At 34.2% G+C, this 18,001-nt stretch overlaps 3 protein-coding genes across 12 annotated transcripts in view; 2 read left to right on the top strand and 1 right to left on the bottom strand.

Annotated features, from left to right (window-relative positions):
* The first annotated feature begins 350 nt into the window (after window positions 1-350).
* LOC106178436 (PRKC apoptosis WT1 regulator protein) lies at window positions 351-14,715 on the top strand. Of its 3 annotated transcripts, XM_086999045.1 has the most exons (8): window positions 351-968; window positions 6,544-6,648; window positions 7,051-7,305; window positions 10,410-10,453; window positions 10,674-11,073; window positions 11,320-11,424; window positions 11,642-11,664; window positions 12,533-14,715. In XM_086999045.1, exons 1-7 carry the CDS (start codon window positions 606-608, stop codon window positions 11,651-11,653), a joined length of 1,284 nt encoding a protein of 427 aa, XP_086855171.1. In that variant the 5' UTR covers window positions 351-605; the 3' UTR covers window positions 11,654-11,664; window positions 12,533-14,715. The 3 variants fall into 3 exon arrangements, with proteins under 3 accessions (XP_086855171.1, XP_086855170.1, XP_013417057.1); XM_086999044.1 differs by lacking the exon at window positions 11,642-11,664; XM_013561603.2 differs by lacking the exons at window positions 7,051-7,305; window positions 11,642-11,664 and having other exon boundaries at window positions 354-968.
* A 41-nt stretch (window positions 14,716-14,756) lies between these two features.
* LOC106178437 (A-kinase-interacting protein 1-like) lies at window positions 14,757-17,053 on the bottom strand. Its single transcript, XM_013561605.2, has 5 exons — window positions 16,864-17,053; window positions 16,375-16,506; window positions 15,926-16,006; window positions 15,681-15,785; window positions 14,757-15,551 (listed from the first exon to the last, which is right to left on the bottom strand). Exons 1-5 carry the CDS (start codon window positions 16,873-16,875, stop codon window positions 15,408-15,410), a joined length of 474 nt encoding a protein of 157 aa, XP_013417059.1. The 5' UTR covers window positions 16,876-17,053; the 3' UTR covers window positions 14,757-15,407.
* A 209-nt stretch (window positions 17,054-17,262) lies between these two features.
* Window positions 17,263-18,001, top strand: part of LOC106178442 (potassium voltage-gated channel subfamily KQT member 1) — a 56,599-nt gene continuing 55,860 nt past the window's right edge. For 3 of the 8 annotated variants that reach the window (XR_015331705.1, XR_015331706.1, XM_086999042.1), the window contains exon 1: window positions 17,707-17,807. The gene's annotated coding sequence lies outside the window, so the exon portion shown is untranslated. Of the gene's footprint in view, window positions 17,442-17,706; window positions 17,808-18,001 lie in introns of those variants that run through there. The other 5 variants (XM_013561616.2, XM_013561612.2, XM_013561613.2 and 2 more) reach the window with 4 other exon arrangements.

The following is an 18,001-nucleotide window of genomic DNA, read 5'->3' as shown; positions in this document are numbered from 1 at the left end:
ACCCGTTCCTCTCAAACGCACATTTATTTCTAAAATTGTGTTAGCTGATCTGCATTCAGAGCAGAGGGCAACTGCTTTCTTTTTTCTTTCGTTCCTAGATGCGTGTAGGCGAAAACGAGCAAAATTGGAAAATGCGGCATGGCTGCCACACTCAAATGATTTATTATTCAGGTAAAACTGCGGAATCCTTAGTTTTCGTTACTTTTGAGCTATGACATAATGCATTCTTTGAAATCACATTTTATTTTCATGAAACGCAAAATGTTATTCAATGAAAATAGACACAAGAAAGGAAAAACAGCGAAGGGCCTGAGTGAGTGAAACACGTTTTGATCACCTTGACCTCACTGTGACCTTCGGGCGAATGAATGAAATCGAGGCTGAGAAAAGCATGCAGGTGAGCGCGGCAGTGTTTACCTTCGAAAATAGTGTATTTGTCGTTCATTCCAAGCTTCACTTCTAATGAGTATGTACTGATTATGGAAAAAGTGACATATTAATTGTAATAGAATCACTGTTCTTGTCCGACGGAGTTATGATTAGGGTATTTTGATCTTTGTTGACAATTTGCAAGTAGGATATATATTGACTACATCATCATTATCATGGCGTCGAGTTCCCTAAGTCAAGAAAGCTTAGATAGGGATGACTACGAAATAAACTGCCGTCGAAGTAAATTGAAACCAACCAGAGGTCGAAGTGGGGGATATAAAGCCGGTCCAGAGAGTGCTGACAACACAGGGGATGGACTGGACAAGAACGGCGACGGTCACTGTCCTGTGCTTCCAGATCGAAGTCCCAATCGTGGCGGAGACCACGAGTCGCCGTCTCGTCTAGGTACCCCTTCTAGATCCAAGGACTCGTCAAAAAGAAGACCAAACCATTTACACAAAGGAAAGACGGCCAAGGACAAAAGAAAATTGAGGGAGAAGAGAAGAAGCACAGGTGTCGTGCATCTCCCATCCGAGGTACGTACGTGTTGTCATTCGTAGTATTTTAATAAAGGTGATCTCTAAACCCTCTGTCAGCTGCTCTGTTTATTTTTAGCTTTGCCATTGTTGAAGTGAACTATACGATTCGCAGATAGGGCTTAATGATGACATGTCTTTTTAAATTTTATTTTGAATCCCCAGTTATTTTTTTGTTCTTGAAATACCTTTTCAATTCCAAATAGTTGTCAAGATTTTTTTATGACACTGTGTATGTTAACACGTAAAGCTGTTGATGCTGTCAGTGCAAAATATCTTCATAATTATTGCAAGTAACAGGAAAAGCTGTAAGTCTACAATATATGGCTGTTAATATTTTTTTCTTTTTGAAGAAGGTAACTGGCAATTGTTTTGCTGTTTTGAATTTAGAAAACAGTGTGTAGGTTTTGGAGAACACACCTATGCAAAGAATCTTTATGATATCCAGTAAAAAAATTCATACCATCCAGTATTTTTCTGTAAGTTTCACATTTTGCTAAGATGTGATTAATCTGCTGCTGTTGTTATAATACATGTGAAAAAATTCATCAGCTGAACTGTTCAGGTTAATCGGGAGAAAGTTTTGACAAATATAGAGAATCACATTAACTAGAATAACACTGTAGGAGTTATTTAAGTATACAGGTGTTTCCAAGCATATTATGTCTAAAAAAATGTTGAGTTTCCTCTACATAAAAAAACAAGGCACGTGTTTAACTTTATTTTTAATCTCAAGTCTGTACCATGGCATCTACACTAGCATGTTATAAACCATCCAGTTTGTGTTTGTGAATACCAGCCCTTCAGAACTTAGTAGTTCAGCGCCAGGCATCCTAGATTGGTTCCAGAGATATTATGCACTTGTTGCCTTGAACTACATGTGCAGTAAATGTAATCACTGACAGCATAGAACCAGCAGCAAACGAGTGACAATAGAGGAAATGAACCATCTTCGTGTCATATGGGAAAGTACTCTGCCAAAGATTGAATCAGCCCTCCCAAAAAAAATTAATGACCAGGTCATGCTAGTCTACAATGAATATACCTCTTCAATTGACACCTGTGCATGTTTTAAAGCACCCACTGTATCCTAATGCCATTGTTTAATGACTTGGTGATGGTGATGGGTACATTTATGACTCTTGTGTAGGCCAGCTTCCGTGAAATAGGTGAGGTAATCTACTATCAGTCTATCATCTAGTTTAACAACCACAAATCTCTTTTGTCATATTCTAGGGTCATAAATCTCAAAAGTTGCCTGGGTACACCTGAATATTGAATCATATGGTGTGCTGAATAGAGCTCCACATCTGCTTTATTTTATCCAACTACCTTATTGTTGACTTCTGAAATATTTCTGGGGTGACAAAGTGTAATTTTGAAATAGCTCATGAAGAATTATGGGCAGAAATAGTTGCAAAGTCATACAGCGGGGGAGTTCTCACACCATTATATCTGACAATGTATGGCAACAAAAGAATTGACACTTTGAGTGATTTATTGATGATGTGTCTACAAGGCTGAATCATTCATCAGCTAGCAGTGATGAGAAAGTTGATGTTATTTAATTATCTCGTTACCTTTAATACAAGGTGAAAATGGGGGCTAATAGATGGAGTGGGGATTTTGCCAAGACAAAAATGAGTGAAAATGGGCTCTTTGGAAGGTCACAACTCTGATGAAGACAGACTTGTTTGTAATTGAAGTGGCCCTTAAATCATTCATGTAATTGACATTAGAATATTTTGCTGTAAATTGATCACCCATCTACCTGTATATTATTTTAACATAATGGTGTGCAGCAAAAGTTAAGATGATTAAGTAATGCGATAATATTGGTTGACATGAAGGCATATAAATCATGCCAGACATATTTATTGCGTCAGTGATTAGGAAATAATCCAGTGGAAAAAAATGCAGAAAACGCAGAAGATTTGCAACTGATGGACATGCGAGGGCTTTGTGTCAGAGTGCCATTAAAGAAGAAAGGTTACATTATGATATGTAAGTCATAAGCTGCCTACAGTGATAACTGAGACAGCCAGGTCACAGGTGGGCTGTTGATTTCATCAAAACACACAATATTATGCAGGTCACGTCACAAGTTCACCAGTCACCCATTGTATCACAAACTAGTGGGATAGCACTCTGCTGTCTTTTATTATCATACCTCTCTAAACAGTTGACCTGAGTATTAAGGTTTTTAGATGCAATGTAATTTAAACCAAGCTTGTTGACTAGAAGTTTAGAAATGTCCTGATATCAACTGAGGAAAAGAATGCCAGGAATGTAGTGCCCTGGGCTGTTTTCACACAGCATCTTTAATCTCTTTTGAATAGATTTTTTGTGTTTCTCAGTACGTTTATTTTTGTTTTGGTGTTGCTGAATTTAAATCACAAAGATGCACTGAAGGTGATTTATTGGGCTGTTAAATCTTTGTTTAGAAAAAAATGAAAAAAGAGACATGCATGAGATTGTATGCCTATTAACAATACCAATTAAGTTAGCCCAATTTCTAAGAACTGACATCAGTGTCTACCAGGAAATTCCTTTTTTATATTTTTTTATTCTTCTGCATCTATGATCATTTGATGTGATAGATTCTAACTTTCATTTCCTATGTAGAGAAAATGTATGTACTTATGCAACACTTCTGTGAAAAAAATGAAATTAAAAAGAACTAATGGTAAAAACTGATTTGTAGAAGATTCTCTTGAAATTTTTTTTGAATTGAAAAATTTGTTCCTTCAGTAAACACTTGGGCATAAAATACATTATTACAGTCACCAAGTTTTGAGTGTAAGTAAATCAAAACTGTTGATTTATCATTTATTTATTTATTTTATTTTATTTTTTAGTTAAGATTTGTAAGTCTTGAGATAAATTTTATAAATAGCATGACGTATGTTGCCAATAACACAGGTGTTTATACTCTGAGATAAACTTGGAAATAGAGTAAAGAATCTGGTCTGGATTGATGTTCTTGGTTTGGGAACTATTTATTTAACAAATCTATGACTTTTCAAGTCTTGTTGGTTCTGATTCCCCCTGTAAAGTTTATTTGTGAAAGTCTTGGTGGTAATCTGGTTTACATGACCATAGCATAGAAAGAGCAAGGGGCATCCTCAATTAAATGCGTTAAAAGTTTCTCCCAATAAAACATAATTCTTTAGATGACCAGTCCACCAACTTACAAGAGAAAATTAAACCTAAAAGAGTTCATTACAGAATAGCTAAATCAGTATAAGCATTTATAGAAAAAAAAATTGGAAAGGGGGGGGGGTTGGAAAACTCAACAAAACAGAAAACCACTGATTGCCATAAAGACATGGTATTTGAATCATTCTTGACAATGGTATTTGAATCAGACTGTTCAGTGTAAGGTGTCTATTTCAGAGGAGGTTATGAAAATATGCACCAAGTCAAATAAAATATTGGTGTGTTTCTTATGAAAAAATAATTTATTAAGACCATTGCCATCTTTGTAATCAATAGGTGTTTCTACACCAAGTAAACTACGTCAATATAAAGATTTTGTTGGCAGCATATTGAGGAGCTAATGCTGTTTATATACTATCAAGAACACTCTAGGGCATGGTGAATTTGATTAAAATGTTCTCCTCCTTTTCCCATTACTGCCATTAGACTGCCAGTGCACACTGTCTGTTCTGAGGCATTTCCGTTCTCACTGAGACACAGATAGACTGAAAATGTTTTTATCACAAAATTGACTTTTTAAAACTCTTTGAAATATTGAGGATTTACATGTACATAATTTTCCAAGCTTCACTCGTACACTGCAAAAAAATGGTTTAAATTCAGTTTGATACTAGTAGTGCCTTTGAATGCGGTACAGTGCGCTGTCCCCCATTTTCACAATTTATAGCAGGTGAAATGTGAATCTTATGCTTGAATGGATTGCTTTGTAAGAAATAAATCCTCTGAGAAATATTAAAGTGCTCCGAATTGATGTCCTTATAATCAATGAACCCAACCATGGAATATGTTGTAATGCCTGTAATTTTACACAACTTTACCAGGAGACAAGATGAATTTGATGATGGTGTGATCAATAAATTCCCAAGAGTTCAGTACGATATTGGTCAGACTTGGTTTCGTTCATTTGATCAGATTGGGGGGGAAAAGACTTATGATTGAACAGGCTTTGAAGTCAGAATTTATGTAAAAAAAGTTGCCATCAGTTTTGTTGGTCCAGTGCAAATACCATAAGTGAAATGAACTCAACTGAGGAAAATAAGGTCTAGAATTTAAAAAGCGCCAAGGTGAAAAAATGCTTGGTATTTTAAAGCCCTTGGTACACTAAACTATCAAAGCTGTCATCTTGAGTTCTTGACTCAAAAGCTCAATTTCTGACACCTAGTTTATTTAGCCATTTGCCTTTTAAGAATCAACAACCTGTAAACTTTAAACTTATAAAATCTCATTTCTTTATTGTTCAATAGGTGATTTGTTGAAAGCAAACAGTTTTTAAAAATTTTGTATTCAGTTGATCATGCTTATTGAATCAGTTGAGTGAATGAGTGAATCGAACCATTGCCTTGTCTCAAAATCAGCAAAGTATTTTGCTGTGAATGCAAATCGGTTGGCACATCGAGAGAGGGGAATATTTTTCTGGCGCTGCCAGATGTCATATGTTGACTTTGGAAATAATTGTGGTACCAATTTGTTGAAGGTCAGTTTAGCACTGACTTCATTCCCCAGCTTAATCGTTAAACAGAAGCACAAACAGTTAAGCCCACAGTGCCTGTGATAGGAGTATATACAGAAATAACCTGTACTTTTTATTCAAACAAACTTATGCAAATACATTATATAAGATCACCACAACACATGGACCTGTTTTAGTTTTCATGCATGTTCAATAATATTTGCAAGTATATCCACTGCCATTGATCAACACAATGCCTTGGGTTATTTAAATGGAATTTACAAATGCTGAAATAAGTTCTCTCTTGTAAGTCTCATTGCACTACAGGAAACTGTATTCTGCAGACTTTTTATGAGCCAGTCTTGTGCATTTATTAATGAGTTGATAAGGATTTAGTGACAATGAAATGGGTTTAAGCTTTAAAGGGTGTTTTGTGGGTGCAAATTGGTATCCCTTTTACTTTAAAGGTGGAACTAAAGTTGCTGTTTTACAGTATTTATTCTCTTAATTACATCTTCTTGTTTGTGTTGCCTTTTTAAAGTTTTTTTTTCAAAAACCCACAAAACAAACAAGAAAAGCAATCCCACCTCATTTTAACTTTCTTGAAATAAGTTAAAGGATAAGCTGTAGGAAAATGTTTTACAGTGAACAAACATGTCAATGAGGAGAAAAAACACTGCGGAGTGGCCCTTACGATAAGCCTTGTCAGATTCATGTTCTGAAATTAATGTTACCCCTCCTTCCCTATTGATAGACGAGTTATTTGCTTACCATTAAGTTGTCATTTTTTGTAGTATATTTATAAAAGTTGTTTCTGGCAATTTCTGGTATTTTAATTTTAAATGGAATATGCGTCAGTGGTTGCCGGATATGATATAAAGAGATGGTACTGTTTTATGTTTTCAGAGTACAGGAGATTCTCTTGATGAAGAAGATGCTGGGGTAGAAACCAAGAAGAACACATCGTACAATGAAGTCATCGATAATGACAACCCAGAAACACCAGTAGAGGTATGTTAAGGGAGAGAAGTTGTGATATTTAAATGATATATTAGTAAAAATAGTCTTCCATTTTAAAATGTTTTTTAAAGTTTTATTTGATATTTCTGTCGTGTCTAAGAATTCTTTTAATAAAGTGTGCTTTTTTGTTATTTTTGTTTATTAAGTAATGGCCTGGAACTTGTTGATATTCTGCTAATAAAAAGAAACTTATTTATTTTTTCTCCAGAATTGAGATTGTAATATAGTATCAGTCTTCTGCTAACTTTTAAAGAAAATAAACATTTTGAAAAAAAAAATGTTCATTTTAAAATTGAACAACTTTTTTTCAGTGAAATTCATTTCTTTTCCTAATCCAACCCTGATGTGTTTCCATCTGCCTAGAATCTACACCGTTTTATAATCAATTTCCAGCACTGTGAGCTGCCTGTGTTCCATGCCAGTGAGCACAGCACCCCTAACATAAACACCAGCTCATTATGGAGATTCAAACTACTGATAACATTTTCTCTGACCAATGAGAACAAATGCTACTGTATATTCCAAACAGCAGCTGTGACACATGAATCGCTGCCAATTTGGTTTCAATTTACTGCACTTTCTGTCCTCCGATTTTTGCTGGCTGCTTATAGAATGCCTGGAGTTGTAATGTCCTTATTTTCCTTGCAGGTGAATAAGTAGATTTTTATGATCAAAATTGAGTGTACTCTCTTACACCATTCCAATTGAATTTAAATTATATTTATTAATATATATTTAGTTTTAGAAATATAATAAGACTTGTTTACAAACATTTTGTTCCTTTGTATGCATTATAACATTTCTCAAAGAAGTTGAACAGCTGATTATTTAATATTTCAACCTTTTGTCGGGTAAAGAGAATAGAGTTAGTTCCTACTTTAATTTCAGAATTGATCTGTGGTGCCTGAAATATTCCAATATGCATAAAATGTCAGCAGGCAAAAAAAAAAAAAAGATAAATGTCAATACTAGTTGCATCAAACAGACCTCTTCTCTACAACTATATGAAAGCATTTTGCTTTTTTGATGTATCAGAGTGCTCTCTGCCCCAAGGGACATTACACTGAACATTATCACCAATTATCCGACTGAGACAAAATTCATGTTATGTTGTGTAATGATATCTTTAGAATTGATTTATATAGCTTTAACATTACCAAGTAATGCTCATTTTAAAGGCATTGCTGGGGTAATGTCTCCACCTTGTGGCATAGGCCAGGAAAGATTGCCCACAAAAATCACATCTCAGTTTTTTTTGTCAATATCCAGAGCATTAACATCACACAGTGTGAAATCATATGATGGAATTGATGCTTATTAATAACAGTATATCTTTTTGTGGGTAATGTGTTTAGTGTACCCTAGGGGGAAAATTGGTGATGTTTAAGAGGAGATAGTTCAGATTTGTGATAACTCGGTAAAGGGCAGAGCACATTTCCTCAGTTCTATCATAGCAGTTATGCTAGACAACAGTTCTCTCATCAGTCAGGACTGGTTAGCCTGAAAACTGTGTATAATGAGGATCTCTATCAAATATGATTCAATGACTTCATCAGTATTCACATCAAGGCCTTTATCTGTGGCAGTTACCTGAGCAAGTGAGCAGCTTTATTATTAAAACGCCTGACGTATATGCATATAGTTGCCAGTAGTTGGAAAATGAAATCTGGGACATGTCCCAAAACCAGTCACTGGGCTTCAAGGTGCTTGGGCATGTGTGTTTGTGGGGGGATTTCATATAGATCATTTGCATATGAAAATCTAATGTTTTTTTTTTTTTAGTAAATGCAGGACTACCAGATTTCTGAGAGTGCAGAACACAATTCTTCAAAGTCAAGACTATTCTGTTATCTGGCGCATGATAACCATATTATATGTAGGGTCTAAATTTTTGTTTATGAGAGAGAAATCGAGAATATGTCCTGGAGATGATTAACTTTTTACACCTGTAATATTCCAGCCCTTCCATACTATCTCTCCACACACACATTTTGTTAAAAGTATGCCCTATCCCCCTCTTTATCTTACACAGAAAACAAAGTCAAATTTCCTGGTTATGGCATTTGCAACTTGAGTCACCTATAAGTATGGTGTTATAATACCTGGCGTGTGTGTCAGATGGTGTTACTATTATGAATCGTGACATACCAAGGCTGAAAATCATATCTGAAATAGGATACCACATTAATTCAAACTGATAACATTGCATTTCACTCCAAACAGTAACAAACCAATATTAGTTCTGCCCAATTTATTCAGCTCCAAAGTTTCTTTGGGGAACCCTCAGAATATTGATGTGGAAAACCCCTTAAGTGCTCACCTGCCTTGGTATTGGTCAATCACACGTTTGAAAGTGCATAATGAGCATATCTGTCAAGTCACATTAGTGTCGATGTGCACTGAGGCAAACTGACTGAGCTGACAAGAAGCAATCTATATGTACAGGGGTTTTCCATTGGTCAGCTCCTCTCCGTAAATGCATAATCAGCAAATCTGTCATGTTCATTTGGTGGTGATATGAGGTAGTGTAAACTGGATGGAAACCACTGAAATTTACACCTGGGTTCTCATTGGTCATTTCTCGACAGTAGCTGCATAATGAGCATTTCTGTCAAGTTTAATTTTCCACACCATTTCAGATGGCTGGATCATGTGGTGCCTCTTTGTCTGGGGAGAGCGAGGAATGCCCACATGTGCTTTCATTTCTTTCTGGATAAGAGTTTCCCTCTCTTGAGAGCCAAGTCTTTGTGGTTTGGGTGGAGGAAATTCTGCATGCTTATCTCATTTGCTTGAAGGTGTTTTCACTTGAGGTGAAAAGATCTGCATGAAAGTCGAAACACATTTCATCTCGGGTTTATTCAAGGCAATTTCTTCTGCTGTTTACAATATGAATTGCTGATGTGTCTCCACCTTGTGCTGAGACTTGAAGAACAAGTTTTATTATAATTGAACCTCTAGATCATTGTGATGTACTGATTATATTTTCAGAATATCAAACACTTTTTTAGTTTTCTTGGCACCTATTAGAATTATTTTAACATTTCCTAACTAGAATGAGAGGTGCACAGGATTTCCATTAAAACTGCTTTTCATTGAATATTAGATCTTATGTTTGTTAAAAAGTGATTTTATCATAAAATCAAAATGACTGAACCGTATTCAGTTGGAAGCTGATGGTTTTCCTAAATGTCAAATTTTGTGAGAGGTGTGATTTGAACCAGACACTGTTTTTGCATAATGGGCAGAACTTGTCACTTCCAATTTTCATTCTGCCATTGTAATCAGGCACCAGGCTGTCTGAGTGGACCAGACCTAAACTAACTTAGTACCTAAATATTAGCGGCAGCCTTTGCTTTCACATAATGAGCAAAACTGTCACTTTTCATTTCTCTTTGGATTACTCCCATTTGGTTCCTATATGTCTGGACAGGGTGAGAAAATTGGTAACAGTAAAGCGAGTTACTGAGTGGTAATTGGGTTTGGTATCTACACATGCTATCTGCAAGATCTCCTTGAGATACCTGGTATCAGTGTTGCTGTAGCACAAAAACCACAGCTACACAGGAGACAATCAATATCTAAGGTGGAGTTTTTAATTAATAGCACTTATGAACATTTAAAATTTTTTCAGTCATTTGACATGAGGATATTAGATATGGATGATTCATACTAAAGTATATTCATTTTCAGCTTTTTAATGAAATTGTGTTTTATGAAGCAAAGAATATGATTTGTTGTTGTTTTTATTTCAGAACCGACTTTCAAAATCCTTTGCCTCGAGGTGCAGAAATAAAAGGTGAACATAAGAAAAGTTACTGGAAATCTTTTCAAGATACTTTAAAGCCAGTAGTGCAATAAGGGTTTAAGTATTGAAAATAAAGATAAATACAACAAGGTAAATAGAATTTGAAGGAAGTTTACTAAAAGCAGAACCATTGAAATTGAAAGTTATATATGAAATTAAATATTAATTTGTTAAGTTATTCACATGTAGTTTCTGCTTATGATATTTTCAGTCCTTCTGACCTCGAAGCTGACTTAGAAGATAACCAGGACTATGACAGCACTGTCAGCCAGTCAGAGACCAATCTCACCATCATTGGGCAATCGGCCGCATCAACAAGCCAATCAACTTATGCAAAGCATTCACCAGAAAAAGAACTCAGCAGAATTCAGAAGACAGAGGAGGCCAGGACAACCTTTAATAACCAAGACAGAGACAGAGGCCATGCCAGCACTGTAGGAGGCCGAGTTTCTCTGTCAGCATTTAATAGATTTGACCGTGATTCTTCTGGCTTTGCCAAGCTTAGTTATAAAACCAATCTGATAGACATTGACTCTAGTCACTCCAGGCCATCATTGCGTCCATCTCAGCAGGAGCTTAAATTGCAGGAGAAAAACAAAGAGTTGGAGAAGGTTAGGTTTTGAAATGTCTGTTTTCTATGGTGGCGGGTCTGATGGGTTTCTGAATTAATTAACTCAATGTGCTGTTGAATCTCTCTGTAATGATTCCATTAGCTCTTTCATTGTTAATTTACCCTGAACACTAGGAAGTAATTTGAGGCATAATTTAAATATTCTTACACAAAGAAATGTCTTATTTGCAAGCAAATATATCATACTTTAACAAAAAAATACATGCAAGTTGTGTCTCTTTTGCAGCAATTGGCAAAAGAAAAAGAAGAAAACCAAAGACTAAAGGAGCTGTTGGAAGGCAGAGACAGACAGATTGCAAGATTGGAAAGGGAAATTGCTCTGCTCAACCAGGTAAGGATGATAATAGTGTGTGAAAAAACGTCTAAATAAAGAGATGTAATGGTTCCTGTTTTAGAGAAGAGAGAATAGGCCTTTGAAAATACCAGTACCAAAATATTTAAATAGAGAAGAAGTCAATAGTGCATCAGATGTTTGTACATGTTGACAAATGCAGATTGCAGACATTGTTAATGTTCACTGATACAACTAGGTGATCTTTCTTTTCAAGAAAAAACAATAACCAGGATGATGGTAAGGCCAAGCTCTAATGGCTCCCCTTTAGTACTGCATTCCTTGTATTGTCTTTTTTATTTGTGCACATTTTTTTTGTCCTATGTCAGTCCTTTTTTCTTTTTCAGAAAAGAGAATTGGGTGTTTACACAGTATTGCACACATTTCAGTAATAGCTGAGTTTGTCTGTTATGCAAAAAAAAAAAAAAAAAAAAAAAACTAAAAAAAAAAACTAACTTTATCAAGCCTGACTTAAGTTGTTGAGGTCACACTGCTCAAGCATGATGAATAAATGTTAATGTTATTAGTTATTACTGTTTTTCATATTTAACTTTGCTCCATGGCATACACAAGTTTTCCTACTTATATTAGATCCTTTTGTTTAGGTTCACAAAGAATGCAGATTGTTAATAGTTTAGCATGTCCTTAAGTTGTCTGAACTTCATGGCATGTCTGTACAGTATATTGGTCAATGTGGTTGTATAATGTCTCTCTTTGTAACACCTTAATTGTTGTTGTTGTAATAAAATAAGAATAGGTGTTTTCCTGTAAGTGGTCACAACTGCCCATACTACTCTACTTTAATGCATTTCCTTCCTGTCAAATTTGCACAATACTGAGATTATGGTGCATATTGATTGAATATTTCATATTGCTTTACAAAGCATAATATGGTTTAATAAATCTTGTTTAAACCTGCAACAAATAAATATGGGAAATAATGGGATTTTGTAAAAATTTACAACAGGATATAGCTTTTTGATTTCAAAAGATACTTATAAAGCTGTTTGGGTATGTGATGATGTTGCATGAAATGAATATTTTCTTTTCTTTTTTTTTCTTTTTTCAGACCAGTACATTAATTTTTTTTTTCGTTGTACATTTTCAGGATCTTGATGTCTTGGATGAAGAAAATATCAAGTTAATCACAGAAAATAAAGTCCTTCTGCAGAGTGTACGTTCATTTGGTAGTGATGTCTAAGAACATGGTTAATTGGGTATACATATTGTGTAATAATTATAATGCAAGTCAATATTTACAAACACAGTCAATATTCTTTAACTTTATTGTAGACTTTATTTGTTCATTTTGATTAAACTGCAATGCTGGTGATTTACCAGTAAATGAAAATGGTCACATATAGTTGAAAGAATTATATTAAAAAAAACTCAAATTGTTAAATGTTTTCTTTAACTTTTCTATAGCTTGGCACTTATACTTAAATGTTTTTCAAAATATGCTTTGATTTTAGAAATTGGCATCCACATGTTGTTTTAGTTATATACCTGACACATCACCATTTAATGTACTTTTTTTGTGTAATATAACATATCTTATATGATGCGGGAGGCATTTTTGGAATTGTTCAGAATTTTTTGGCAATGGCAGTAACATATCAAAACCAGAGTGTAAGATTCTCTATTGAGGCTTTTGAGGTGACAGTGATTTAAAATCTCTTTATAGTGAAAGCATATAATAGCCAGTTGTGCACTTGTGAAAACTTGAACAAACTTTATTTTATTGATTGATTTATTAATTTAAAATATTGATAAAGGTAACATGTTTGAATTATTATGCACATGTTCTATGAGGACATTTTGATCTGCATTGGTGAAACTAAATGTTGTACTGTTAAATGTAATGTGATATGAATGACAGCCGCTATAAAGACTCTGTAGCTGTTAAAAGTCTGAATATGATTTTAAAAAGGGAATTCTGCTGAGCAGAAGAGTGGTATAATGTAACTTCTGTATATGTACATAAAGCCTAGGATTTGCAGCATATTTAGGTTAAGGTAGAAGAGGTTTGTAGTCTATGTATTTCTTGGTAGATACCTTTTGCTTCAAAGAAGTGTTTTATTATGCTACTTTTCTGTGCCATATTTTATCACTTAGTGCTAAATTAGAAAAAAAAATGGCATTATTGTTGTACATTGTGACATATTTTCCCTCTCATGTGCTAAATTATTGGTGACAGATCCTCATGTGGTGTTTAATTAATGCAATTTCATGTTTCTCAAAGAAATGAACCACCAAACTTTGAGGTAGTCAAGGTGGCTGTGATGTAAAAAGAAGCATGTGTGTGTGATAGATCTGATGTCTTTTTTCCCATTCATGACATATTGCATTCTGAACAAATGTTGTTAATCAGAACATTTCTTCTTTATAGGACATTTACAGGTTATACGTAATCAGTTTTATTGAGCATAGTTAACAGTAATTAAACTTTCATTCCTTTGTTTAAGTTATTGATAATATTCTCAAGAGTGAAGCACAGGACAACTAGTTACTGAAGGTTACAGGCTGTTTATTAGCTATTGTTTATTAACTTTGTTCATTGTTAAGGATAGCTAGTATTAGCAATGTGATAACTCGTTATTCCAAAATGTATTTCCAGTTTTGGAATATAATATTTTGTGGGGATTTATTTGCAGGTCTGTGGAGTGGTTTATTTCAAGAACAATTATGATTATTAGACAAATTATATCATTGTTTGTAAAAATATTTTTAAAAATTATGCAATTTTTGAAGTCATTAAATTAGTCAGTCACAGAATGTTAAAGCACTAAAAACTCGATTTAAAAGCCAATAAGTATTTGTTGGTCAATCAATATTTTTAAGAACTGTGAAGAAAATTCATTTTCTATTCAAGGAGTTTTCTCCTATTAAAATTAAGTCAACAGCGTGCATTTAAACATTGATGAATTTTTGCTATATCATGTACATAAAAAGCTGTGCAATGCTAAATAAGTATACACGTAGGATTGGTGTTATGGTTAACAATATGGTATACATGCCTGATACATGAGAATATTTGCATTCCCTCCTGTTGTTTTGCAAGTTGATCTCACTGTGGTTTATTTGTAATCTCCAGTAGCTCTGTGGCATTTTGGGTGGTAGAAAATAGATTAATACCAAAGAAAAGAAAGCTATTCTCTTCTTAAGCAATGTCTCACCTGCCTGTCTCTGCTTATTATATTCTAGAACAGTATGCATTGAGATTATCTTTATATCTAATTTTGGGATGTTTGCTTATTGTTTATAAACAATAAATGGCAGTTCTAAAATTTCTGCTTGGTGCTTTTCTATACTAATCTAACAAGAAAACCATGGGAAATTTAGAATACATTTATTTTACCTCATTTCACATTTATGGACAATACAAAATACATTAGATCAAGAAACGTACGTTAAAACTAACTCAAAATGTTACTAAAATTATATACAGGCTACAAAATACATACTATCTTTCACATATTCCTCTCTCATAACAATCTAGCATGACAAAATGCCTGAAAAGACCAGCGCAGATATGAAAATGGTATGACATGCAAAATGAGAATAATTTTTTTTTGATTGTTTGTTTAAGTTATAACTACAACTAAATGTTGTGTATGTACTGGTCGCAGTGTCATGGAGTCTATGATCTTGAGCATCTTCAGAAAACTATAAAACATCTTCACTGGAAAATAATATGTGCCTTCCAACTACATTTAAAAAAATATTTAAAAGGAATGTACAAAAAGAAAAAAATAACTTTTGCTAGAAAATATGCATAAAAATGTCCCATCTACACAGCCATGAACTCTGGATTCTTGTCTGATTGTATTTAATAAAGCCATCTTGATTTAACGGATGATTTATAATGATGATATTAAGGATATCTGAAAATTATGGTGTATCAAGAATTGCTGACAATGATTCTGCTATGTTATGCAAATATAAAAGGCCAATGTTCACGAATGGTATAAAAGGATGTGCAACTAAAATACAAAATCTAGATTGACACTTTGCCCTCTGTCCACATTAACTATATGTGTCTGCTGTCTGGGAGATCCCCATGCTCCGGCTGTCACGGCATAGGAACCAGGATGAACAACAACATGGACATCTTCTGCAGATTGAAGCTGAAAAGGGTTGAATTAATCATTAGCAATCATGACTTTTATTTATTACATTATGCATTGGAATTAAAAAAGGCAGATCTTTTTTTTTTTTTTTTTTTTACATTAGTATTCTTCTTGATAAATACTTACTGGATTTCTTCGCTGCACCATGGTGTATTTGGGTGTGTGGAATCTTCTGCAGTGATCCTGGTCTTGGTGATTTTTATTTGTTTGACTGCAACCGCTATAGTATCGCTAAAGCGTAAATAGAAGCCTGTTATTTTAAACAATAACTGGTCAGATCTTTGAAAAAAATATAAGTCTAAGAGTATAAATTTCCAACTGATATAATAAGAATAGCACTGTTCTTTTGACAAAAAATGAGAATGATTTACCCTGCACTGTCTTGATGTTGTTGTCATGTATTGCAGAACACTGGAAAAAGCATCATCGATACTTGTGTAGACTAGAGGGTCCTAGCATATATAAACAAAAACAAAAAAAAAAAAACAATAATTCATTTCTCACGTAAAAGTTTCACCAAGAACCTTTCCTTTAACCTTTTTAAAATGTTTCAAAACTTGTACTTGAAAGATAAAATATACAGAAATGCTTTGTTTGTGAAGGTTTGCAATTTTTCCTCTTTTTCCCTTTGTCTCAATGGAATAGACCAAGTAATTACATAGAACAAGACAAATCTCATATAAATATGCTATGACATCATCATTATTACTAATGGACAGCCTGCCTACAACTATGCATCACATTAATTAAGTACACTCTCATATTACATTATCTAGGGGTTCATAAATTACAGTGTACACCTTTATTATAACTATCCTACCTGAACTGGTGGAGTAGAATACTGCTTTGTTCGGGGCCAGTCTATCCTCCTTTGTTTGGCTTTATGAAATACAGCCTGGCCCTGCCTCTCAGCACGACACAACGTACAGTGAACCCAGTCTTCTTCAGAGTGCTGCAAAATAACAACATGCAATATTCCAGTGTTTGCAGGTAATTTGCATAACATGAGTTATATCTAACCTAGTTAAATGCAAATCCACTTGTAAGCCACGGTCAAGTTTAAATATGAACCAATTCACACTGACCGATGCAGAGCTGAAATCTGTAACATTATTTGTTTACACACAAACGGTACAAGAAACTTCGTATTCATGTAGCTGGTGTTCGGTTTAATACTAGATGTCTACAACAAAATATAAGTCCAAAGAAGAAAAAAACACTGTAGCTGAATAAAAGTAATCAGACATCTGTAAGTGTACTGAACTAACACACACAGTGTGTTTTTTACACTTTAAAAAGTGTTCCTCACCTGGTGGGACATCGTTCCGAAAAGGTTGGAGACGCTGAAAATAAATGTTCGTTAACATAGATGGCGCTTCGCGCCGACTGAATATTTCTGCCAAATCATACTGATGAATTTTGTTCAGTGTATCTTATGTGGCTATGTGGATGCAAAATACATCTGTTACATATATATCGGCCTAGAATTGATTATCGTTGGACTAGAGTCGAGCATTGTTTTTAAATAGCTTATCTTGAACTAAATTGGGGAGCACTCGTTACATAGATTTAACTATACTTTTAAAGAATATTAAAATGGCCAGAAAAAGTGTATATGAATTAAATCACTGATTGATCCAATATTTCAATGATAAAAGTCTAATATTTATCTTTGGGTGGGAAATGTTTTTGTATTATGTTTATTTATCATATGGTATAATAACTGCTCCCTATATTAAAAGTTCTTGCATGTGGTCGGTCAGATATCTTGTTTACAATATTGAGGCAGGTATGTTATAGCCGCTTTCTTGTGTTTTTAATTGTTCTTTCATTTACGACAATAAGATGATGAGCAAGACATCGTAGAAAAACGCTGTACATGGTGCTGTAAGTATATTTTATAACATTTGGAGTAGAAAGCGACCACAAGCTTTTTTAAAAGCAGAGGATTTTCATTCATTCAACAATGTTTGTTCAGCAGGTTAGTTATGCTGTAGTAATCGATTTCAGTATTGTTTGATACTTTAAAGTATTGGGATTACGACGGAGCAATGACTCTCTGTAGCATGAACAAAGAGGATGGTCGCATTTAATTTACTGATAATTGTGGACTCATACAGTTTGCAGCTGTATTTTAATGATTTATAATTTTATTGTTCTTTTTCTTGCACGTCCCAGACACTAACTGTGAGATAACAGCTATGATAGAAGAATAAATTCCCAGTCGCTGTTGGTGATTCAGTTACCTGACAGGTATGTATAATGGCCAAGGTCTAGTCTATAGGTTAAGTTGGGAGATTTGACCAGAGAAACACAATACATATTATTGATAATAATTTATTATTATTGGATGACCTAATCAAAGGTTCAGTTTAATCAGTATTGATCCACTGTGGATGAACTTGTGGTATGTACAATACTTTATGTATATATTGAGAATGAAGCAG

The sequence above is a fragment of the Lingula anatina genome, chromosome 1 (assembly GCF_051362555.1).
Source record: "Lingula anatina isolate TDL-2025a chromosome 1, LinAna3.0, whole genome shotgun sequence".
Lineage (NCBI taxonomy): Eukaryota > Metazoa > Brachiopoda > Lingulata > Lingulida > Lingulidae > Lingula > Lingula anatina.
The sequence above is the reverse complement of the archived record's forward strand: the minus strand, read 5'-3'. Positions and strand labels throughout refer to the sequence as shown.

Excerpts from the sequence above, each read along its gene's own strand:
- LOC106178437 (XM_013561605.2), bottom strand. Across the intron at positions 16,007-16,374 it reads ATTCTACTCCACCAGTTCAG|GACCCTCTAGTCTACACAAG; the intron begins GTAGGATAGTTA and ends TATATATGCTAG. Across the intron at positions 15,552-15,680 it reads TGGTGCAGCGAAGAAATCCA|CTTCAATCTGCAGAAGATGT; the intron begins GTAAGTATTTAT and ends AACCCTTTTCAG.
- LOC106178436 (XM_086999044.1), top strand. The coding sequence starts at position 606 with ATGGCGTCGAGTTCCCTAAGTCAAGAAAGCTTAGATAGGGATGACTAC. Across the intron at positions 6,649-7,050 it reads ACCCAGAAACACCAGTAGAG|CACTGTGAGCTGCCTGTGTT; the intron begins GTATGTTAAGGG and ends ATCAATTTCCAG. Across the intron at positions 10,454-10,673 it reads TCGAGGTGCAGAAATAAAAG|TCCTTCTGACCTCGAAGCTG; the intron begins GTGAACATAAGA and ends TGATATTTTCAG.